General features: G+C 33.1%; 1 protein-coding gene across 1 annotated transcript; it reads left to right on the forward strand.

The window, feature by feature from the left end:
• Positions 1–271: 271 nt before the first annotated feature.
• LOC145283590 (uncharacterized) lies at positions 272–25,476 on the forward strand. The gene is made up of 2 exons (XM_080132516.1): positions 272–688; positions 19,068–25,476. Exon 2 carries the CDS (start codon positions 19,985–19,987, stop codon positions 21,548–21,550), a length of 1,566 nt encoding a protein of 521 aa, XP_079988642.1. The 5' UTR covers positions 272–688; positions 19,068–19,984; the 3' UTR covers positions 21,551–25,476.
• Positions 25,477–26,721: the final 1,245 nt, after the last annotated feature.

Consider the following 26,721-nt stretch of genomic DNA (forward strand, 5'->3'; position numbering starts at 1 on the left):
TTCCACACTCCTCACCCAAAAGACTGGATCGAGTCCTGCATCCTTAGGTAATTTTGATTTAAAAGATGCTTCCAGGCGACAATGGAAACATGTTCAGTACTTAGCTCAAATATTTTGGCACCAGTGGAAAAGCATACATACCTCTTTTACAAGCCCAAAGTAAATAGACTTCAAACATTCAAAATTTGAAACTTGCTAGTTTGGTACTCTTAAAAGACCAGAACTCCAAAAGGAATTAATGGCCCTTGAGATTGATTTTTTTTTTTTTACTCACTTTCACCCCAAACAAGGCATATTTCCACTTAGATGTAAGGGGCTACTAATAAGGACCATGCCTAAGAAATATTAACAAGATGGTGGCTTACATTACAATTGAACTTCTGCATATCAGAAAGGTGTAAATGTCTATCACCCAACATGGGAATTAAAGCATGATTATTTTATTTATTTATTTATTTATTTATTTTTTGGCAAATAAATTGAATTGAATTGAAAAAAAGAAAGAAAGAAAGAAAGAAAGACAATAGTCCAAGGAAGCCAGATATTTATGTCTTTTATTAAGAAGGGACAATTTTGGGGAACACCGATTTTTTTTCTTTTAATTTTTCAAATTCTTGCGTTGTTTCCGAGGACGGAGAAGAGAGAAAAACGACTAAATTTTTTGAAGTTGTTTTCCGGTTGAAAAATGGTAAGTTGTTTTTAAAAAATTAAATCTTTATTCATAAGGAGAGTTTTTGTTTGTACTTTATGGACCGTACTGTTTTTTTTTTTTTTTTTTTTTTTTAAGTAGGATTTCAAGTTAACTGCATTTTCTGCGGTATCTTATGTTTATTAAATTGTTAGGTGAAAGTACAGAATAGTAAACAAAGCCTCCCTCCCAATCTTGAGAATAGTTTTCTGAATAATAACGTTATATCAACACGGTCCATATTATGCACAACTACTTTTTTTTTTTTTTTTAATATTCTATATTTTTGTACGTGTGCAAAGAAGGTACCGTGCTGGCTGCTAAAATAATAACGTTATTATTTAAAAACCCATTCTTAATCTGTACTTTCACTTAACAGTTTAGTAAACAAAAATATCGAAAAAATTGAATTTTACTTGAAAATAATATTTAAAAAAATGACAACGTAGCTTCTCTACATAAGCGCCATATCTTTTTTTTTTTTTACAATATGTGATGCTTCTAGGATCCATATCGACACGAATGTTTCCAATTGTTATTTACGGAACAAACCTGAAATGACCGTGGCAGTTTACAATTTGAAAACCATTGAAGAAAGATACATAAAAATAAAGCGAATGACGAATGACGCTGTTTTTGCAATCGCCGTCATTGTGCTGAGGGGGATAACTCCATTTTACTAAGATTCGTTCAGTTTTTCTTGCGATGATTTTGTTTTATTTCTTAATTTGAAGTTTTTGTCTAGTCTTCAAAGACATCACGTTTTTTTTGGGTTTTTTTTTCGGTAGCGCTTAATATTACTTGTTTTCGAACTAAATAAATATTTTTCATTAAATAAAAACGCAAAAAAACTTATTCAGATAGGTATAAAAATAACTTATCTTGCCTTTGATAACATTTATATTTTATATATTTCTTAGGTACGTGCAAAAACCTGATAGAGGGAGTTTTGAAAGCTGGTTTATCATTATTTTTTGTAGGTTTCCGATTACAGTTTGATTGTATTTGAAAGATTAAAGCCTAAAATTAATTTTTAAAAGGAAAAAAAATATTTTTACACGTGTAGAAAAAAAAAAAAAAAAGTTATAATGAAAACTGTTTTCACTGCGACATTCGGAAACTGACAAGTTCAGCTAAATTTTGAAGTTGGTAAATATCCAGAATCGCTACTACAGAACACCGACCACTTTAATTTTTTTTTTTTTAATAGGTAATTGAGGTCGCTGACAACGAATCGGATAGTCAAACTTGGGGCAAATTTACCATTTGCATGGTATTTACCCCTGAACCCACGAACTACTTTCCACCATTTTGCAGCTTCCGTTTACGCTACGCGCATGCACGCTGTAGCATAAACGACGGCTTCACCAAGCAATCTACGTTTGGGGAGGGGATTTTTTTTTTTTCCAGGACATAGAATTTTCTAATTTTCAAAAATACATTATAGCACTTTTCGGGTGGAAAATTTAAAATTAGCTGAAAAAGAAATATAACAAGAAAAGGAAAGCACTCCAAGTTGAAGTAGGGTGTGTGAATTTATCTGTTTGTTTTTTTTACCTGGAACATAGAATTTTCAAAAGTAACGCACCGACATTTACCAATTAGAACACCATTTAACATTTTCCGAAGATTTTATTGTTTACATTGTAAAATCTTTGGAAAATGTTAAATGGTGTTCTAATTAGTAAATGTCGGTGCATTACTTACGGAAAAACGTTTAACTAAACTGCAAAAGCACCTATTAAGCCACATAAGTTCTATAATTGAATCCCCCTCCCGCAAAAAAAGAATGAAAAACATAAAGATGTTTGGTGCTTATGTTTTTGTAAACCACATTAAAAACTACGTGAGACAAAAAAAAAGTCCCAATTTGTTGTACTTTTCTTTAACTGTAAGTCATTAAAAAAATGTCAGTCCGTAATTTTTTGATTGTTACGCCATGTGAGAAGGCAGTTTGCTAGGTGAAGCAAGCCGTCGTTTATGCTGCAGCGCACTCGCATAGCGTAAACGGAAGCTGCAAAATGGTGGAAAGTTATTCATGTGTTCGGGGTTAATACCATGCAAACGGTAAATTTGCCCCAAGTTTGACTATCAGATTCGTTGTCAGCGACCTCAATTACCTATAAAAAAACAAATTAGAGTGGTCGGTTTTCTGTAACAGCGGATCTGGATATTTACCTTGAAGTTAAATAAATTCATTGCAAAAATCCCTTTAAAGACAAATATTACTTTCCTGTGACTATTTCAAAGATAATTAGTCAAGTAAAGTCCTAAGATATTGAATTAAATAAAAACAAACATCTTGTTTGTATAAAAAAATGAAATAAAAATAAATAAATAAAATAACTTAATTAGACCCTAAAAGCAAGAGATTCTGGCTTCGCGCAATCAAAACAAACGAAGTCGTCTAGCAGTTTACGGAAGCCCAAAAAGTCAAAAATAGTCACCGCCAAAAATGGGGAGGGGGGCAGGTAAGTACTTTTTGACGGACCGTCTTTTTAAAAATCTACCAAAAATCAGGTAATTATCCAACCAATACGAAATTTTCAGCAATTATTAAGAGAAGAATGAACTTTATAACAGTGTACTTATTTTTCATAAGCGATATTTATATATATGTATTTTTTTTTGCTTACAATCCCCTCCCCTCCTTGTTTTGAGGGGGTTCCAAATAAGTTTAAAATAATCATCTGAAACTGAACAAAACATACTGTCTTGTTGTAAGGGACAGGAGTATAGATTAAAAAAAAAAAAAAAAAAAAATTGTTTGTATACCTTATTTTGACGTCTGAATATCAGAAATTCGATTGTTTAATTATTCCGCTTTTGAGTTTTGAAGTGTGAAATTCAGTGAATATGTTAAGTAAAATAATTAATTTAAGTTCAGCAAAATAAAGATTTTTTTTAAATATTTATACGAAAAAAGCCATTTTAAAATCTTTGATAAATAAATTAACAATTTTTTTTACTGAGCCGAATAATGCATGGCCATTATTAAACAGGGAATGCTTTGCTACCAGAAATAGAAGGCGACCTGATATTTTTGTGGTCGACAATATAAAAGATTATCAAATCGACTATTGCTATTCAATGGAAAACTCCCCCAAAACCTCTGGACGTACGCACTTATGGCGGCAGCCTATATACGTAACAGGTGTTTTAACAAAACACTATCTAAAACTCCATATGAATCTTTCTGTGGTAAAAAATAAATTTAAGCAGAATGCATATATTTGGTTCAACTTGCTTCGCATATATAGATAAAAAGAGTAAATTGAATATTAAAGCCAACAGAGGTATATTTCTTGGATATGATAAAAACAGTCCAGCCAATTTAGTATTTTTTCCAGAGAAAAATAAAATAAAAAGAATCCGATGTGTAAAATTCACAGACACGTCTAATTTTACAGACGAAAACCTGTCATATGAAGAAGATGAAATTATATTCCCTCAAATAATTAAAACAAACAAAGACAATAAAAATGACAGAGACAAGAGTATCCATGATGATGATGATAAAGGTGAAAGATATCCCAAAAGAAATAGAAGGTGACCTGATTATTTTGTGGTCGACAATATAAAAGATTATCAAATTGACTGTTGCTATTCAATGGAAAATGCACCAAAAAGCTTTAACGAAGCAATTAATTCAGAACATTGTGATGAATGGAAAATTGCCATGAAAAAAGAAATAGATGCCTTAACCGAAAATGATACCTATACGGTAGTGTCTCTCCCAAAAGATAAACATGTTATTTCTACAAGATGGGTCTTTACAAAAAAGACTACAGCATCAGGCGTAGAACAGTACAAAGCTAGATTTGTTGCTAAAGGGTACTCTCAGATTTATGGTATAGAATATTTTTCTACATTTTCACCAACCGCAAACCTAACGACAATCAGAATTTTACTGTAAATCGCATCGCAATATGACCTAAACATCCATCAAATGGACATAAAAAATGCTTATTTGAATGCCCCAATAGACTGTGAAATTTATATTACCCCCCCAGAGGGATTTATAATGAAAAATAAAAATAGCGTGTGGCGACTTAACAAGTCATTATGTGGTCTAAAGCAGAGTGCTCAATGTTGGAATACAGTATTTCATTAGTATATGATAAAACAACAATTTAGACAATGCGCTGTAGACCTCTGTTTATATACCCAACACAAAGGCGATAAACTACTGATTTTAGTTTTGTGGCTCGATGATATTTTAATCGCATCAAATTTTGACATAATGTTGACTGATGTTAAGAACAAATGTAGTAAAAGATTCAAAATGACCGATCTTGGCAAAATATCCTGGTTTTTGGGGATAGAATTTACTCAAAGCAAAGGACTTGTTACGATGAATCAATCGAAATACATCGACAAAATACTATAAAAATTTGGAATGGGAGAGTGCAAGAAATGCTCTACACCGGTCGAAAATGATATTAATAAAAATATACACACAGAATCTGAAATAATAAATGATAAGCAATACCGCGAAATTATAGGTAGTCTTGTATACTTGATGACTGCGACCAAACCCGGCATATGCTATACAGTAACAAAACTGTCACAAAAATTATCACGACCGACAATGAAGGATTTAAACAGAGCTAAACAAGTCCTACGTTATTTAAAAGGAACTAAAGAACAGAAGTTAGTATTTAGAAAATCAAGAAATCCCTGAAATTTGAAAGGTTTTCGGATTCAGATTGGGGAAACGACAAAGATTGAAAAAGTATATCTGGATATTGTTTCAGACTCTCAGAAAATGGGCCTATTATTTCATGGAAATCTAAAAAGCAACAGATTGTATCTCTCTCTATGTGTGAAGCAGAATTTATCGCGATCACACACATGACCCAGGAAGCACTCTACCTTAAAAATATCCTAAAGACTATTTTAGAGCCAGAATTAACTAAAAGCCCTGTTGTAATTAATTGTGATAGTCAAGCCAGTATAGTCTTAACACAGAACACGATAATCAACCAAAAAACCATATAGATATAAAATACCATTTCATAAAAAACGAGGTGAAAAAGGAATCCATTATTTTGAATTACATATCATCAGAACAAAATATTGCTGATGTATTCACAACAAGAATAAAGTTAAAGCGTTTTTTCTCAAAACTTGGAGATTCGACTGAATAATTTTTTTTTTTTTCACGACCCTGTATGTATATAAGTTTCTATATATCAAAAAAAAAAAGTCCTGGACAAGACTTTAAACTGTATCCATTTTATTTGTATTAACACTTTAACCTACTAATGCGTAACTAATACTTCTGCTGAAAGAAAAGAAAACAAAAAAATTTTTTAAAAGTCACTTTTTTAAAAACCTCTTCTTTGTAATTTTACTTTTCGACAAAATACTTTTTGCATGCTTATTTAAAGGCACGCAGAAATTACAATTGACTTTTATTTATTTTTTTTGTGCACATTAATTTTATTTCTTATTTTTCAAAAACATCCTATTTTTTTGCATTGTTTTAATTAACAAAAATAAACCCCCCCAAAAAAACAAACAAAACCAAAAAGAACAAACAAAACAAAACTCTTTAAACGAGTACATATTGCATGTATGTTTATTTTTATGTATATTTATTTATATGTATATATGTATGCGTTTTTTTTTTTTTTTTACAAAACTGTAAAATCAAATTTAAGAAATGGCTTCTTGTTCACATACCCATCCCTTTTTAAGGTTAAAATACCTTCCATTTCTGTTATTTCTCTTCTCTGTACACATATATATCTGTTTTGACATTTGAACACAATTCAAAATGGCGTCTTTTTACATGCTAAAATTCTAAGATCCAAATGATTTCTAATTTTTGTTATGCATAATTGAATATAAATATATATATATATATATATTTATTTTTGAGCAGAACAAACACAAGGGACTTCCCCATTATTAAAAAAAATAAGGGGGATATTGCAATATTTTCGATTCATAATGGGGTATGATCCCACACAGGCGATTCTATTTATAAACGATGCTGCTAGGAACTGATGAATCAAATTAATTCACGTTCTGCTACCAACCAATCAGAAACCAGAATTTTTCCATAAATATTAAACCGTTTCTGTAGCAATTTCGCATGTTTTTTCCATCTCGACACGCTAAGAATATTTTGCTCTGTGGAACTGTTCTGTCTACTGCAAACCAGTCACCTATCAAGATTTGTTGAGAACAACGAACCATCGGAAACTGTTCTGAAACTAAACATGACTTACACTTCTAGAATACAAAAAAAAAATCGATAAATATTGTGCCCTTTGTGTTAAAAATATTATCATTTTTTCAATCCCGTTTGAAAACGTTTGCTGCCTTTCGACTACGGTGGACCAAACGTGCTGAAATAATTTTTTTTATTCTGTTTTAAATTGCCCCCCCCCCCCATTTGGAGGAGCCTGACCCCACACACAAACACATTAAAAACCAAACTCATGCAAATGGTCACCCATCTGGTACTGGCCAACCTCAGCATTAATAATACATTGAAATTTTCGTCACTGAAAAATAATTTTTTTTTTGCCTGTTTGGTCTTCGTTAGTTTGCTTTTTATCGAGTACAAATGTAAACATTGTCTCAAATCGACGCGAAGTAACTGGTTGCTTATATGAATAAGTGGAATTATTTGAAATCCAGGCACTTATATTATAATATTTTTGCATATTCTCATAGAAAATCACCCTAAATCTTAGTTAGACAAGAAATAAACAAATTAATTCTTTCAAAAACCTTCTTTTCTTTTTTAATTATTTATATATGTTTTTTGTGCAAGACAAAAAATGTCAGTTGTTAACTTTTGGGGAAATTTTAGCATTTAAAATTTAATTAAAAATAGTAGAAAAAGATTTACATTATTCTGCTTCCTATATGATAAAATTCAGGTTTTATCTTTCTGGAAAAAAAAGTTACTCAGAAATAATGGATTTTAATAAATGTAATTTCGTTTTAAAAAACAACAGCAACTTGATTTTTCGGTTATTTTTGGCGGTGTCTAATCAAAAGGCTATCTGAAAGTGACGTCAGTTTATTGGACGGAGGTGGGGTGCAAAGTCGACTGGTTTTCTTTTTTTATTTTACTTTTTTTAATTTAATTATTTTTGTGTTTCTGCTTTTAAAGTTGGATTTTTTTTTATTTTTCAATATTATACAAAAATTATGTTATGCTGAATATTCCATGTTCATTTACGCAAGGAAAATATTAAAATCTTACATATAAAAATTATGCTAAAAATGTAATCTTATCAAAAAGAACTCCATTATAGCATCTGACAACAAATAGCCAAACCATAAGTTAAGTGTGTTTGCAAACATACTTTGGATCATGTGCCTTTTGTGCTCTCTGACCATCAGAGCAGTAGTTTCAATAACAAGTAAGTGTCTGGTCACATTTGGAAGGGTCTCTAACTAGGTAAAGATAAGAGTGTGGCTACGGGGTCTTAGGGTTACACTAATTGGTGCTGTAAAGCAGGATTATGTGAACATTCCTCCGACCTGGTTACACAAATGCCAAAATTCGTCCTCATTCCTCCTCTCAAAAAAAAAAACCCCAAAAAACCGCACAAGTTTCTGAAGTGTGCACAGAAAAAAAAAAAAAATTCATGGAACATGAAAACTGCAAATTTGAAAATGAGGCTTTCTTCCCAACAAAAACCTGTAACCATCTTGAATCAAATCTGCTCATAAAAACTGAATTTTTTTAGATCAAATAAAGAGCATTAAAAACTACTTCAAAACACAAAAAAAATTATTTTATATTTATTTTTTTGCGTAATCATTTGTTGGCTTCTCTGTTAAATCCCCATGTTGCCTTTAACTCTTTTATTTTTTGTTATTAATTTTTTTTTTTTGTTATGTTAAATGTTTTTGTATCCTAAATTCAAGTATGAAAAAGTGAACGAATCGCTTAGTAAAACAGTTATCTCCCTTGAATCAATGTGACAATTGCAAGAGCACAAAAAACTTTATGATGTACATACTTTCATGGATTGAAGATGTAGTATTACAAATATCACGTAACTTGATCAAGTAGTAATTAATTAAGTAATTTTAATTAAGACAATCAAAAGTTACAATTTTTAGTAATTAAAAGGTAGTCGAATTGAATAGTTGCTCTTAAATTTTGTGAAAATTTGTGCAGTCAATCAACAGGCAAAAATCACTGCTCACACAAATTCTTCCAACTGACTTTGCCGCTTCTCAAACGTCAAATGATTTCTCCTTTTCTCTCCCACCCACAAGTGACCTGTTTTTATGAGGCATGCACACATGATCCCACGAGATTTCGTTCACTACAAAACGCCATAGCCGCCATGATGGACTCTTTCTTTCTTTCTCGATGCGTGCGACTCACAGGACAGACAGACACAAGAACGTTTGTACGGTAAGCCATTTTCCCCACAATTTGAAACTATATAACCGCTCCCAGCCTCTTCCTCGCTTCTACAAAAAATTTGATTTTCTTAATTAGAAACTACTTGATCAAGTTACATGATTGTTGGAATATGACATCTTCATTCCGTGATGAGTACATACATTAAAAAGATTTTCCGCATGTTTTTAAGTAAGTGTACTTATAAATAAGCACTGTTATTATTTAGAAAGCCATTCTTAACATGGGGATGGAAGGATGGGACTTTATAACTATTCTGTACTTTCATGTTACAATTTAAATTAACTGTACAATAATCTCACATTCTCCCCCAAAGTACAACCCATGATAAATACATAAATTTCAACACATACAGAAAGTTTATGGACCCCTTTTGCAGAATTTGTCATTGTGCCGAGGGAGATATCTCCATTTTCCTGAGATTCGTTAAATTTTTTTTCTCATTTGAGAATTTGGGATGCTAAAACAAACACAACTTTGAGGAATTGTTTTTGCGCAATTTTCTTTTTTTTGACTATGTATTTTATGTTAGGAAGACGCAACTTTGAATATTACTGTCTTTCTGGCCAAAGGTACAAGAGTTGGGTGTGTGGGACAAACTGTTTCTCTAGTACCAAACGTTCATAAACAACATTTTTAACGTTTGATTTTGATCATTTCAAACTAGGTATGACATTAATTTTCGACACCCATAACAAAGAAGTACAATTAAAAACTAGTAAAATGAAATTAATTCATTGTCATGTTTACACTATATTGAAAAGGAAGGATCAGGGTTAAAATTTCATATAAACATTCTTTATTTTGCACAGAATTTAATTTGAACGTCACAAAATAAGCAAAACATAAAAAATGAGAAAATAATAATGGTGTCTTAAATATACGAAAAACAAGTCTTATAAAACATTAAAAATATAGGAAAAAAATTTAGTACAAATATATATATTTTAAAGTTTTTGTTCAATCATTATTCAAGTGAAATATGACAATAATTGTCAATCTTAAAACAGCCCATAAAAATGTTATATTTTAGCAAACAACACCTTAAACAATAAACCTTCAGTTTGCTATGCAATCCGTTAACTGATAGAATTTTCATTTATTATTAATTTTCTGTATCGTAATTTGTAGTCCCAAAAAAGTAATATTTAACTTATTTTTTATTTAATTCCTCTTTGTACTAGAAAATAGCACTTTTTTAAATCTTAAAACTAAGCTTTTTTTTAAATCTTAACTAAATCCTGAAATTAACTTTATCATAAACTTATTTTCAGTTAAAAATTTTTGCATGGACTTATAAACTAAAAGCCACATTTTTATTTAATATTAACAGATTGTAAAACATGCTCGGCACAAAGAAATTTAATTAACTCCTAAGTCATAATTGTTTTAGTTACTTATTTTAGAAATTATATTTTTGTTTTGACAAAAATCGTAACGCCATGATTTTTATCAGTGAAATGCCAACAGATCAATGTCATCAGTCTTTCATAGAAAAAAATTATTCACATTCGATTTCTAAATATATTTTTTAATTATTCATTATTCAAAAACAGCATTGATTAAAAATTTTTTTTTAAAAATTATTAACAGTAAGATTGTCTGTTTATTCATAATAAGTGTTCAGAGAAAATCTTCCACATCTTTTTCATGAACCTTGAAAAATTCAATCATTAAAACAATAAGAAATAATTTCGGAAATCGTTTGAAATTACACAGGTAAAAACTGTCAAATATAAATCATTTTTAAAATTTTCGTAAAACTTAAATAATTTTCATATATTTTTCAATTTCTTTTTTCCAAAAAATCTAGAAAATTATTTGAGTTTTGAGAAAATTTAAACTATCTTTTGCATGGAAATTTCTTTCCTTTTATATTATATACTAACGGGGGGTACCCGGCGTTGCCCGGGTGTTTGGAGGTGTGTGTGTGTGTGTGTGTGTGTGTGTGTGTGTGTGTGTGTGTGTGTGTGTGTGTGTGTGTGTTGGGGGGTAGATCAAAACAACCCTGTTTAAAAAAAAAAAAACTTTGACCGGGTGTTTGGAGGTGTGTGTGTGTGTGTGTGTTGGGAGGGGGTTGATCAAAGCAACCCTGTTAAAAAAAAAACAAAAAAACTTTGACCGGGTGTTTGGAGGTGTGTGTGTGTGTGTGTGTGTGTGTGTTGGGAGGGGGTTGATCAAAGCAACCCTGTTAAAAAAAAAAAAAAAAAACTTTGACCGGGTGTTTGGAGGTGTGTGTGTGTGTGTGTGTGTTGGGAGGGGGTTGATCAAAGCAACCCTGTTAAAAAAAAAAAAAAAAACTTTGACCGGGTGTTTGGAGGTGTGTGTGTGTGTGTGTGTGTGTGTTGGGAGGGGGTTGATCAAAGCAACCCTGTTAAAAAAAAAAAAAAAAACTTTGACCGGGTGTTTGGAGGTGTGTGTGTGTGTGTGTGTGTGTGTGTTGGGAGGGGGTTGATCAAAGCAACCCTGTTAAAAAAAAAAAAAAAAACTTTGACCGGGTGTTTGGAGGTGTGTGTGTGTGTGTGTGTGTGTGTTGGGAGGGGGTTGATCAAAGCAACCCTGTTAAAAAAAAAACAAAAAAACTTTGACCGGGTGTTTGGAGGTGTGTGTGTGTGTGTGTGTGTTGGGAGGGGGTTGATCAAAGCAACCCTGTTAAAAAAAAACAAAAAAACTTTGACCGGGTGTTTGGAGGTGTGTGTGTGTGTGTGTGTGTGTGTTGGGAGGGGGTTGATCAAAGCAACCCTGTTAAAAAAAAAAAAAAAAACTTTGACCGGGTGTTTGGAGGTGTGTGTGTGTGTGTGTGTGTGTGTGTTGGGAGGGGGTTGATCAAAGCAACCCTGTTAAAAAAAAAAAAAAAAACTTTGACCGGGTGTTTGGAGGTGTGTGTGTGTGTGTGTGTGTTGGGAGGGGGTTGATCAAAGCAACCCTGTTAAAAAAAAAAAAAAAACTTTGACCGGGTGTTTGGAGGTGTGTGTGTGTGTGTGTGTGTGTGTGTGTGTTGGGAGGGGGTTGATCAAAGCAACCCTGTTAAAAAAAAACAAAAAAACTTTGACCGGGTGTTTGGAGGTGTGTGTGTGTGTGTGTGTGTGTGTTGGGAGGGGGTTGATCAAAGCAACCCTGTTAAAAAAAAAAAAAAAAACTTTGACCGGGTGTTTGGAGGTGTGTGTGTGTGTGTGTGTGTGTGTGTTGGGAGGGGGTTGATCAAAGCAACCCTGTTAAAAAAAAAAAAAAACTTTGACCGGGTGTTTGGAGGTGTGTGTGTGTGTGTGTGTGTGTGTTGGGAGGGGGTTGATCAAAGCAACCCTGTTAAAAAAAAAAAAAAACTTTGACCGGGTGTTTGGAGGTGTGTGTGTGTGTGTGTGTGTGTTGGGAGGGGGTTGATCAAAGCAACCCTGTTAAAAAAAAAAAAAAAACTTTGACCGGGTGTTTGGAGGTGTGTGTGTGTGTGTGTGTGTGTGTGTGTTGGGAGGGGGTTGATCAAAGCAACCCTGTTAAAAAAAAAAAAAAAACTTTGACCGGGTGTTTGGAGGTGTGTGTGTGTGTGTGTGTGTGTGTTGGGAGGGGGTTGATCAAAGCAACCCTGTTAAAAAAAAACAAAAAAACTTTGACCGGGTGTTTGGAGGTGTGTGTGTGTGTGTGTGTGTGTTGGGAGGGGGTTGATCAAAGCAACCCTGTTAAAAAAAAAAAAAAAAACTTTGACCGGGTGTTTGGAGGTGTGTGTGTGTGTGTGTGTGTGTGTGTGTTGGGAGGGGGTTGATCAAAGCAACCCTGTTAAAAAAAAAAAAAAAACTTTGATCGGGTGTTTGGAGGTGTGTGTGTGTGTGTGTGTGTGTGTTGGGAGGGGGTTGATCAAAGCAACCCTGTTAAAAAAAAAAAAAAAACTTTGACCGGGTGTTTGGAGGTGTGTGTGTGTGTGTGTGTGTGTGTTGGGAGGGGGTTGATCAAAGCAACCCTGTTAAAAAAAAAAAAAAAAACTTTGACCGGGTGTTTGGAGGTGTGTGTGTGTGTGTGTGTGTGTGTGTTGGGAGGGGGTTGATCAAAGCAACCCTGTTAAAAAAAAACAAAAAAACTTTGACCGGGTGTTTGGAGGTGTGTGTGTGTGTGTGTGTGTGTGTGTGTTGGGAGGGGGTTGATCAAAGCAACCCTGTTAAAAAAAAAAAAAAAAAACTTTGACCGGGTGTTTGGAGGTGTGTGTGTGTGTGTGTGTGTGTGTGTTGGGAGGGGGTTGATCAAAGCAACCCTGTTAAAAAAAAAAAAAAAAACTTTGACCGGGTGTTTGGAGGTGTGTGTGTGTGTGTGTGTGTGTGTTGGGAGGGGGTTGATCAAAGCAACCCTGTTAAAAAAAAAAAAAAAAACTTTGACCGGGTGTTTGGAGGTGTGTGTGTGTGTGTGTGTGTGTGTGTTGGGAGGGGGTTGATCAAAGCAACCCTGTTAAAAAAAAAAAAAAACTTTGACCGGGTGTTTGGAGGTGTGTGTGTGTGTGTGTGTGTGTTGGGAGGGGGTTGATCAAAGCAACCCTGTTAAAAAAAAAAAAAAAACTTTGACCGGGTGTTTGGAGGTGTGTGTGTGTGTGTGTGTGTGTGTTGGGAGGGGGTTGATCAAAGCAACCCTGTTAAAAAAAAAAAAAAAACTTTGACCGGGTGTTTGGAGGTGTGTGTGTGTGTGTGTGTGTGTGTGTGTGTTGGGAGGGGGTTGATCAAAGCAACCCTGTTAAAAAAAAACAAAAAAACTTTGACCGGGTGTTTGGAGGTGTGTGTGTGTGTGTGTGTGTGTGTTGGGAGGGGGTTGATCAAAGCAACCCTGTTAAAAAAAAAAAAAAAAACTTTGACCGGGTGTTTGGAGGTGTGTGTGTGTGTGTGTGTGTGTGTGTTGGGAGGGGGTTGATCAAAGCAACCCTGTTAAAAAAAAACAAAAAAACTTTGACCGGGTGTTTGGAGGTGTGTGTGTGTGTGTGTGTTGGGAGGGGGTTGATCAAAGCAACCCTGTTAAAAAAAAAAAAAAAAACTTTGACCGGGTGTTTGGAGGTGTGTGTGTGTGTGTGTGTGTGTGTGTTGGGAGGGGGTTGATCAAAGCAACCCTGTTAAAAAAAAAAAAAAAAACTTTGACCGGGTGTTTGGAGGTGTGTGTGTGTGTTGGGGGGGGGGTTGATCAAAGCAACCCTGTTTAAAAAAAAAAACTTTGGCCGGGTGTTTGGAGGTGCGTGTGTGTGTTGGGGGGGGGGTGATCAAAGCATCCCTGTTTAAAAAAAAAAAAAAAACTTTGGCCAGGTGTTTGGAGTTGTAAAAGAAAAGAAAAGTTTTAGTAGGAAGGTAGGCTTGAACCCCGAAGCCTTGACGCGAAGGTTGAAACGAAATGGAAAAAATCCTGAGACCTAACCATCTCAGCCAAGAGGGGAGAGGAAGTGATAAGTATCTTAAGTTAATGATTATAAAGTAAAATTGACAGGTGTGAGAAAGTTAAGTCGCATGATGTTTGACCTAGTTTTGCGCTGCAAGCCAATTTCTGTTTCCCCTGCCCCATCATTCGCTTTTTAATACTGAAAAGCATAACGAAAAATTTCTTGAAAATAGCGCGTAAAAGTCGGGCAAATTAAAGATAGCCACAACCCCCCGTTCTTAAGTCGTAGATATTATGATTTAGACAGCATATAAAAAGTTATAAGGAGTGAGCCGACAGAGAAGCCCGGCGAAAAAAGCCTTTGATGGACATACACAAAAATGCACACACACACTAACACACATTTTGCCTTATATATATATATATATATATATATATATATATATATATATAGATGACCTATCCAAATCTTCTTCCCAAAACATTCTTCCAGCCCTAAAGTTTAAGAAAAAAAATGTTGTCTTCTGGCTTATAGATTGTAGTCATCTGTTTTTCTTTTATTGAAGGTTACTTAGCCAGAGTAGGCAACAGTCTATCAAACACGAAGCATACTTTTATTGCAAACCTTAACTTTTATTGCAAACCTTAACTTTTATTGCAAACCTTAACTCTGCAGATGATAAAAGTTACATCATATTCTGTAAACTGCCAAAAGTTTCTAAATGCTTCTTTCATTAGTGTCCATCCTTTGATCTTAAATGTGTCCACACTTTTTCATAAGTCACATCAATCTTGCGTAGTATACTGGCGTTATCACGTGATTAATGGACAATGATTTACAGAATTCTTTAAATTCTCTTCTCATGAACTGGGTGTGATTGTTGTTGACTAAAGTTTTCAGGAGTTTAAAATGACTAAAAATTTTCATGAAGTGCATTTATTGTATTTGTTTCAATTGGATGTTTGCACTTGACAATTTTTGGTCATAGTGATTAACTAATACAATCCATTTATGGGCCTTGCATAGTCGATGTGCAATTGAGTCTATAGAAGATCTGAATCTTTACTGGCAGATCCCTTGCTGCCAGTTGGCATCCTCTGCACTGTTTTACCAAATTTTCTACTTCTTGATCCATCCTCAGCCAATAAAGATAACTTTTTATTAAATAATTCATTTGTGAAATCCCTGGATAGCCCATGTGGAATTTTTTGAGAATGTTCTTTTGCAAAGTAACCAGCATTAGGTTGCATGTAATAGTTTGCATATTGAAAATGATGACACACTATTTCCTTTTTTAGTTTTCACATTCAGACCTGCTTTTTATTTCTAATAAAAATATCTGCTGCTTTTTTCATATCTTCTAGCCCAACCAAAAATTCTCTAATAGGATTGCATAACGGACCCAACAATTCACTTTTGTCTCCTAGCGCCGCTCTTACTGTTTTTGAGTGTATCCTTATATTTAGTAATAAAAGTAACGTAATCTTACATTTTAATTCTCGTATGAACTTCAATTTTTCTTTAATACCACTCTGGCAATTTTTCTGTATTCGTTACCTGTGGGAAACCTATTTTTTCCAAGTTTGTTCATTTATTACTGAGATAGCACTTCCTGAATCAAATAATTTTATGGTTTGCCCATTAATTTTGTATTGAAGTATTTTGTTCTTTGACTCTCCTTTAAGTTTTTAGAGAAAACTATGTTCACCTTTGATTGTGACTTTGTTTTTACTTACTTTTGTGTTGCCAGACTTCTATGGCTTTCATGCTCACAATTCTGCATATAATTTTTTTTTATTTTGATTCTACTTTTGTGTTAGTCTGTATTTGTGGTATGCTTTTATCTTCAACTCGATTATTATCTGTATTAATATTTATTAGATGTTAATATTTCCCCACAACATTTGGGTTCTGTTCCATATTATTAATTTCTTTGTCCTTTAGTGTCGTTAGACCTTGCACTAAAATGAGACATTTGAACATGTCGCTTGATAATCCCTTTAATTTAAATGCCTCACACTGTACGTTTACCTGCACACATAATAAAATATTTATTTACCTGCACACATGATACCTCCAATCTGTAGTGGAATGGGGACAAAAATGGATGGTCACATTCAATGCTGCCAAGACTAAACTAGTTTCATTCAATAATTTCAAGAAACCTTCTCTACCACCTATAGCAATATATCTGAGAGTACATCTTTCAAACTCCTTGGCCTAACGTTCACAGGAAACATGAGTTGGAACAATTACATTGAAAGCATTGCCAGGGCCGCTGCAAGGAAGGTGGGCTCTCTCTACCATGCTAGAAAACTACTAACGCCCGAAAGTATCCTGTACCTCTATAAGGCCACGATTCGCCCATGTATGGAGAATTGCTGTCGTATTTGGGTTGGTGCATCTGCTACTTGTCTTTCGCTCCTTGACAAGGTTCAAAAGAGAGTCGCAAATCTGATAGGCCCTGAACTGGCATCTAAGCTTCAGCTTCTGTCCCATCGACGAAATGTTGCATCCCTCTGCCTGTTCTACAAGTATTTTAGTGGTGAATGCTCTGACGAACTGCAAGCACTTGTGCCCCCACAACATAAACACCCTCGACAAACCGGACAGACTGCTAAATCCCACCTCCACACTGTAGAGATCCTTAGATGTAAAAGATCTTTCTACTCCAGTAGTTTCTTCCCCAGAACTGCTAGACTTTGGAATTCCATTCCAGGTCCCTGCTTCCTCAACTGTACTGACGTACAGAAGTTCAAGTGTAACATGAACCGACATCTTGCTGTCCAAATTCCTACATAGTACCCCAGTAGTTGTTGCCCCTGATAGTAGCCCTCTACACCAAAGTGGCAAAGTGCCTTGTTTGGGGTGAAAATATAATAAAAAAAATAGTATCATTGATTTATGATATTTAAACCCTTATGTCGAGTATTAAACAAACTGTTATCGAAAATTTTCAACAAAGTTTCTACTTTTTAACTTAACGTCTTCAGTTTTTTTTAGAAGGATTAAATTCGTGTATTTAGTATTTTCTTCTGTTCCTAACTATTATAACAATAGAGTAATTTATTCATCATACTATTGGTTGCATCTTTTCATAAATATTGTTTCAAACTTATGAAAATAAGATGGAAACATTGAACCAGGTCATATTTAAATTCTGATAGTGAATTTGAAATTCCAATCAGTAAAAATAATCTTGAGTGGTGATTTTGCAGTCTAGATAATACATCGTCCAAAAGTGATTTATTGTGTTTTGCCTGTTTTTTTAATAACTTTTTAAATGTCTCTTATTGAAATTATTTTTATGTCAGTTGTTGGAATTGCCGTTGTAAAGTAGCTTGTAAAACTTTGGTTAATTCCGAAATCTGTTCCATTTTACTAACTAATCCATAAGAAAAAATTTCTCAAATTTGTGTAGAGAATAAACATTTATTGATGCAAAGAAAAGGATTGGGCAAGTGTTTGCTTTCTGTAAAAATTGACAAAAACAATTTTATACGTTGCTTGTTTAGTAAATAAAAATGGAGAAAAAGATTACTTTCTGTAAAAAATGATAATTTTTTTAACATTCTTCATTAGCATTTTTTAAACTTGTGAGTTCGTCTCCAATCCTCCGTCACCACTGATATATTCAATTAAAACAAGGAATAATTTGGGTGAGTTGTCATACTGAATGAGTTTTCGTGATCAAAACTGGAATTCCTTAGAGTGATGCTTGTGGCACACCTTTCAACATCTGTGGCTTTACATGTTGTTATTTATAGCTTAACTAGACAATCATATTGGAGGATTAACCCAGCTGTATTTGTATTCATTATGTCAAAACATTTGGTACTTCTGCAATTTTATGGACTATGGCATAATATTAATGTTATTATTTAGAAACTCATTCTTAACATCGGAAGGGGGCTTTATTTACTCTTCTGTACTTTCACATAACAATTTAATGAACAAAATTACCATAACAATTAAATTTAACTTTAAAATGTCATCTAAAAAATAGCATACTCCATAAACTACAGAAGTAACATTTAAAAAACATGTAAAATTTTAAGTTTTTCCACCATTTCCAAAAATTCCCCTTTAAATTATGTATTGTTTATTTTATTTTTTAAAGCAGGAAAAACCTACATCAGTTTAGTAAAAGGAAGATGCCTCCATTTTTCCCCAAATATAAATTAAACTTACACATACACCCGTAATGCACACAATAAAATTTCCCTCCAAAATTGAAAAGAAAATACAATTTCATTTGTATCTTAAGTTGTTGAGAGAAAATGCACAATAGTCAACAAATACTTTTCCTTCCATAAGATATTCTGAAAATAAGAACTTTATTATTTCAGCATGGCCTGTAAATAGCGGAATTACCAAAATAACACTCTTCCCACTTTTAATTTTTCAAGAGTAAAATGTAGAGGAAGCTTTTTTAAATAAAATAAATAAAATTCATAAAAAAACTTCAGCTCCAATCTCACGCATCCCTCATTTTTATCTTAAGCAGATAATACAATGAATAATTAAAAAAGACTACACTGAGCCAAAATTGGAAACTTCAATCGATTATATTTCTTATTTTACCTTTAACTTTCTTGTATTCTAACTTAATTTTGTTTCATTTTTTTTTTCAGATGTTCTGCCTTAAAAGTATTTGATGAATTTGAATGGATTATGGATCAATGGACTGTCTGAAAAGAAAATCAAAGTTTTCCAGAGTTAATATATTGAAATATCAGGATGCAAATAATTTCAGTAAAAAAAAGCTTAAGGATTTTTAGTAGAATTCTGCTTTTTTGAAATTCAGAAAAGCTCGATCTCATTTTTTCTTTGAATAAGAAAAAGCCAAATTGCTAGAGTTTTATGTCCTTATTTTGTTTTAGTTGATTTTATTTCTTTCTCTTTCCCTGTTTTTTCTCTTTCACTCTCTGTTATGTCACCAATACCAAAGAAACCACATTGAAGGCAAAAATCTTCTTTTAACCAAATATCGACTTTGATGCATAATTTGTCAAAATATATGAAATTAAATTTATATAGGTTGACCTTTTCTTTTTCAGAAAAACTGTTAAATTGATGAAATTAGAAAATGGAATAATAGCATTGAAATGTTTCATGTAAATCTTAATTTTTATTGAATACGCATTTGAAAAAATGACTGAAGCAATTATGCTTCGCCAGTGTTCACACTAATGTAGTCATATGAAATATCATTTGAATCAGTTAAGTTTACGTTCGAACATTTTTAAAATGGAGAAAAAACATCAACACTACAATCAATACAAAGGGAAGATAAACATAAAAACATTATAGAAATAGTATCAATGATTTTTTTTCTAATTCATTTAAGATGACAAAGGTTGTTTGAATTGCAATTTGCTTTTTGCTATTCCCTAACAACATCGGGCAATTTCTTTCATTACTAACTGTTGTGTGATTTGAAAATATTTATTTATATACAAATAAATACACATTGATCTTTATTATAGAGTGGGGATTATTATTAACTTTTATTAATACATTTGAACAATCTGTCTTTGATCGAGACAGCATGGAGGTCTGCTGGGATCAGTTGCTGGATTGTTCAAATGTAACAAAAAGTTTGAATATGCATACTGATAAGGGAAAATATTCAATCGAGACACATGACTCTGATATTTTGCTTTCCAATAAACAGGACAAATCAATGCAAACAAACACTGGCGAAAATTCAAATATTTGTGAAGTTTTGGGATCTTCTTTGATTCATAAATCAGGTTTGGAGAAACATATATTAACAGAAGAAGAGTCTTATGCTTGTGAAGTGTGTAGTTCATCTTTTTCTAAGAAGTCAATCTTGTTAGAGCATGCAAAAAAACATTTGGGAAATAATTCATATCCATGTGAAGTATGTGGTTTTAATTTCAGTAAGAAATCACATCTAATGGTACATATGCAGAAACACAGAAAAAAGTCGTTTCCCTGTGAAGTGTGTAGCACAACTTTCACTCAGAAATCAAATTTGTTAAAACATTTGCGAATACACACTGGAGAGAAACCATATTCTTGCAAAGTGTGTGGTACTTCATTTAACCAGAAATCAATTTTGGAGAGTCATATGAGAACACATACTGGAGAAAAACCATTTGTTTGTGAAACGTGCAATTCTGGTTTTACTCAGAAATCAAATTTAGTACGGCACATGCGAACACATGAGAGTTTAGACGAAAAATCATGTGTAGATGAATTTAGTATTCAGAATTCAACTTTGACAGGACATGGAGAAACAATACCTGCGGAGGGTCGATATTCTTGTGAAAAGTGCGGTTGCACTTTTTTGCAGAAAGCATTGTTGTTGGCACATGTGCGTACGCACCCTAAAGCAAAACCATTCTCTTGTGAGGTGTGTGGTGCATCGTTCAGTCGAAAGTCGATGGTTGTATCGCACATGCGAACACATACAGGAGAGAAGCCATACCAGTGTGACGTCTGTCACTCTGCATTTTCTGAAAGGTCAAACTTAGCGATGCATATGCGGATACACTCCAAAGTTAAGCCATATTCTTGTAAATCGTGCGATTCTTCTTTCACGCAGAAGCAACATTTGTTGGAACATATGAAGAGGCACACAGGAGAGAAACCTTATTCTTGTGACATCTGTTCATCAACGTTCACCAAAAAAGCTCATTTAGTCGGACACAGGCGAATACACACTGGAGAGAAACCATTTTCGTGTGAAGTGTGTGGCTCTGCTTTTACTCTTCGATCTTCCCTGTTTATTCACATGCGAACACACACTGGTGTGAAACCACATTCTTGTGAAATATGTGGCGCTTCTTTTCACAAAAAGTTACGCTTGGTTGTTCATAGGAGAAAACATACTGGAGAGCGGCCATATTCTTGTCAAGTCTGTAACTCTTCTTTTATCCAGAATCTTGATTTAATTAAACATATGCGAATCCATACGGGAGAACAACCATTTACTTGTGACGTGTGTAACTCTTACTTTTCAGATAAGGCATGTTTGATCCGACATAAGCGGAGACACTCTGGTGAACAGACATACTCATGTGAAGTTTGTAGTTCATCTTTTAGTCAAAAATCAAATTTGTTACGACACATGCAAACACATACATGAACGATATATGCCTGTGATAATATACAACTTTGGCATTGTCTACTGGCTTACATACAACTTTGGCATTGTCGACTAGTGACAAAAAATCATAAATGGACTAAACATTAAAATGAGGAAAATGTTAACACTACAGAATAATATACACAAACCAATGGCTGCCAAGGCTATATCTGCCCAGAGAAACTGGATATATGTGTCTCTCAGAGATTGACCATCAGTACTGTGCCACTATTATGAGCACTGGACAATATCTAATGAGCTTTCAAAATCCAAACCTCAAAATGATCTATCAGCTCCATGAAACAGGAACCAGCAGAACAACCTCCATCATGAAACTGGCCAAACAGTGTGGACAAGACTGTCTTACAAATTAAACAGAATCAAAAAATAAATCTGCTATGGAAATAGCCTAAAAGAATCACCAAAAATACATCTACACCAAGAACTTCCATTGCAAAAAAACTAGGAGAATTGGCATGCTAATAGCATGTCAAGTATTTTCTGGATGAATTTGCCCAGGACTACGTAGATAAAGAGAGGCTCTATAGACTGACTAAAAAGAGGATTGCTTCACTATGACCAGGAGAGGATTATAATGACTGCCCAAGATCATGGCTTGATGACCAATGCTTTTAAAACGATGGATAGTTTCAGCAGTAACAACAAGTGCAGGTTCTTCCACACAGAAGTAGAGAGTATGAGCCACCTGACATCTAGTTGTAAAGTTCTGCTGAAGGATGACTATTATATAATGTTACACAATGGAGTGTGCAAATATCCTCACTGGAAAATCTGTAAAACACTGAATATCCAGTGTAGCAGCAAGTCGTGGGAGCTTGATATACCAGAAAGAATAGTTGGAAATAAGTCATACACAATCTATTATGATTATGAAATTTCTACAGCTATGTACCTAGAAAATGAAGCTGTTAAGCCTGATATAGTGATATGAGACGAGAGTAAGAAATTAGCAACCCTAGTTGAAGTGTTCCTAATGATGCTGGCTTTAACAGAGGTAAGAAGGCAAAAGATAAGGAAATATTAGGGTCTTATATACGATATGAAAAAACTGGAATCTTCGGAAGATCTCCATCATTCCGGTAATTATAGGAGCAACTGGTCTCATAAATTACTTGGTAGATATACACGATGAACAAAGCTCTCAAAGGAACATTTATAATCTCAAAATGATCTCTCAGTGGAGTGACTGAAATTGTGGATGAATGTTTGGTATCTGGTATGGTGCACTATCCTCATGAAAAACAAAACTATAAGAAAATTAAAACAAAAAAATAAATGTTTGGCATCCTATCGGATGCCCCATACCCAATTAGAACAAAATGATAAGAAAATTTAAAAGAAAAAATACCGAAATCTAATGTATGATACGAGAGGAACTAAACTCTCAAAATTATCAACATTATTCCAGTCCTAATGGCCTTAAGAAAAAGAATAAATTCTCGGATTATTTGGACTACTGTTCTTATCCTGAATGTTATTTGCACATTGTTTTGACTGATGTAACCTCAGAGCTTCTTCAGTTGTATTTTGTCAAATTTGTGAATCTGCACAGAATTTCGAATGGAACCCTTTATACAATTTATAGGGGTAGCATGCTCTCAATCTGTTGCTATGGCTAGGATGACTAGAAAAGTAATTCACAATTGTACTTTGAATGTCCAAATTTTGTTGTTTATTTATAAAAAGATTTTACTTTCCTTTTATGTAATGACCGTTTTTTTTTGTTGTTGTTAAATGAATAAACGCGAAAGTTTTTTTATTTTTCAGTTATTTCTCTTATATTAACATCAAAATCGTTTGGTATTTAAATGTCTAACTTTAGGCAAAAAATATTCATTCACAACAAGGGTTTTATAATAAAAACAAGTGTAAACTCCATCTTTGCTCTAGGCATTGACTTGAATCGTTTTAGTACAGAGAGAGGAGGTGCGATGATCATACAATATGCTAGACACTCTCAGCAAAATACCACATTCATTCTGTGGCTCCATCTTATTTGATTTAAAAGATTTTATTTAACAAAAAATCATGGCGAGTCAGACAAGATTTAACAAATACTAAGAAAGAAGAAATAGAGATTAGTAGGGCCCTCCTAAACATCTACAACTGTTAGGCCACCCACTGTTTTATGGGTGCTACAAAAACAGGTCGGTCTCTAGATGGGAGTGGAAGCTAAGTAAGTTGTCAAAAATAAAATAGATCAGATTGGAGTATGAGAAAGAATAATGTCCTCAAAGATATGACAACAGTTTAGAGGTGACTGGAGCAAAATAAGTGTGCGGAGTTGGCGTCTTTGGAGGATCTTTAGAATTGAAAAACAAAACAGAGTCAGAAATCATTTACTCCACTAGCAACAGTCTTTTCAATTTGATGATCAGCTGAATCCATACTTATGCATGGGTTTTCAATGGATGCATAAACAAGTATCACCCACTTATCTATCAAAATCCATGCAATATAATCTGCTTCGATCACATCTGATCTTCACTTTAAGCTAATGTTTAAAGTAAGCTACCAGATCCTGATTAGAAACAGATTCCACCAGTGGACCTCGTCAAGAAGTGAAAACCATTTCACCATTTTTGCTACAATTAGGATGGCTAGGAAAACATTATTTTCCCATAGCAAGGCTCTGTGGTCTTTTAGTAATTTTACATTAAACACCATCAATTGCCAATTGCTAACATACTTCCAGTCGCCAAAGTTTGCTGCAATTGCTCAACTGGTTCTCTTTCGTAACCTTCACAGCAATTAATCTATTAAAAATTAGAAAAATGGGCCCAAACCAAGAAAATTATTACATATACTTTCTGACTTATTCCATATAACTATGTCAGGTTTAACAGCAACATTTTCAAGGTATGTGGCTGTAGGGATTACATGGTTGTAACGTATGGTATATAAGTCATTTCCAACTGTTCTTTCAGGTGCGTTCTGTATCTTGCTAAATTATTGTATAAAATATTTTTATTTTTATCTTCAGCACTTACGTGAGTGTCTGTGTGATATATATGCTGACTATATATATATATATATATATATATATATATAGATATATAGATATAGATAGATAGCATTCTTCTCTTTAAGCATGTTTGATTAAAAAATTCTTGTGTACCTATTTTGTTTCTGACCTTTCCAGGTTTTTATTAGTTTTCTTACTTCTGACTAGAACTAGCTGATGTAACTATCATAGTTACTTTCGATCCGTACACTTTCAGATCTGTCATCAGGAATGATTACCAATGAATGTTTTAGATTATTTATAGAGTTGTATTGTTTCCTCAAAGAAATCACATGCTATTAACTATATTAAAAGGTTTTATATTACTTTTAAAAGCAGTTAAGAATATTATCGATGTTATTGAAATTTATTTATTCATATTTGGTTACTTTAATTAGTATTGCTTCTCATATATGAAGTGTTCGCTTGTTAGTGATATCTTTAAAATAGATGTATTGTCTACTATATGTTTTCAGAATTGGGAGTGGGGACAAGAATCTTGGTTAGTAAGATGTTTGGCAATGGTACTTTTGTCAGAAAGATACATGTTTAACATTCTCAATAAGGTCGTGGTAGCCTATGTATATATTTTGTCTTTCACTGACAAAGTGGGCATTTAAACTCGTATAAAAATCTTGCCCTTGTAGAGGAATAATGAAGAAGAACGCTGGTTAAAAAGACACTAGTGGGTTACTTCCCCTTGGACAGAGAGACCGTAACATGAGGGATGAAAGCATGTTTTCTCCATGATAGTCTGAATTTCATGTGTGTGAAAACGACTGTTTTAGATGCTATACCTACCTCGCGTGATAGAGAACATCATGAGAGTGAGTAAAATCCTTCCATTGTTATCTTATTTGTGTTACATTTGCCAATTTCTGAATAAAACCTCTGTAATGTATTTGAGCATATTTTCTATTTATTCTGTGTCCGCCATGTCGTTGAGTTTTGCATATGTTTTTCCTTTCCAGAGAGATTAAAGTAGTGAAAACAAACACAACATCCTATCCATAACTTTAGTTGAGGAGGAAACATATTAATAATAATATGATTTAATGTTTTAAATTTGTTATAAAAAATAATATTTTTTTTATATTAGGATCCAAAGAAAGTATGTTTTTATTTAATATATATTTAAATACTGTTCCATATACTTTATAGGTATTGTGTATTCGATTTCGGTATGTACTATGTAAATTACCCACACTTTGTTGTGGATATATGTTTTTGTTTGGACAATCGTAATTAGCTTTTTAAAAGAATGTATTATGTTTTTTTAAATGTACATAATAATAAATTCTTTTAAATATAAAATATAATAAAAGAACTTTAAATCATACTCTTAAACATAAATATTAAAACAGTTCTATGACTAAAATCCATTAATAACATAAAGCTAATTATAAAAGTATATTTTCTTTAATGTAATATGTAAAATATGTAACTTGGAAATTTACATTTTCTTTCAATGTAGAGTATATATAGAGTTGATAAAATTCAAGGTATGTAATATACATTAAAAATATCCATTTTCTGTATGAAACTTACTTTGAAAAATAGAATACTTTTGTGTATATATTAAATTGTGAACAAACGAAGAAACATAGGAATTTGACTTTATTATAAAAGGTTACAAATTACATTTAACATATTATCTTTATTATAAATTTTACTAAAATATACATTTTAAACTTGATCATTTTCATTTTCCATTAAAATCTCATTCTCTATGCAGCAATTTAAAGCATAATTACATGAATTTTAAAATTATCAATTGATGTACTTAAAGATTCTAAATCAAAACTTCTGAGTAAACAACATTTTTTTTGTTTTTCTTTGATTGGTTAATATGTTGAAGTGTTTCAAAGTTTCTGTTCTTGAAACTGCCACATAAAAAATGGCATCACTGAAACATGGCTTTGTCAAATCAATTTGAAAGTTTGGATGCTCATGTCAAAGTATGGCTTCACTGGAAACTGCAGCTTCCAAAAAGCAAACGGCAACTTGCTATCACTTGGCATAAATGGTAAGAACAGTTTGACCTTTATAATGCCCGACTATAATCACTGCTTCAATGAAATTGTTATGCATTCTTGTTTCATTTGTTTTTGGTGGGTTCAGTGATTTAAAAATTATGATTGGACAA

The sequence above is a fragment of the Euprymna scolopes genome, chromosome 8 (assembly GCF_053919585.1).
Source record: "Euprymna scolopes isolate OS-2025 chromosome 8, ASM5391958v1, whole genome shotgun sequence".
In the NCBI taxonomy this organism is placed as follows: Eukaryota; Metazoa; Mollusca; class Cephalopoda; order Sepiida; family Sepiolidae; genus Euprymna; species Euprymna scolopes.

Bases quoted from the DNA above. Each gene is read 5' to 3' on its own strand.
- LOC145283590 (XM_080132516.1), top strand. From the start codon at position 19,985: ATGGAGGTCTGCTGGGATCAGTTGCTGGATTGTTCAAATGTAACAAAA.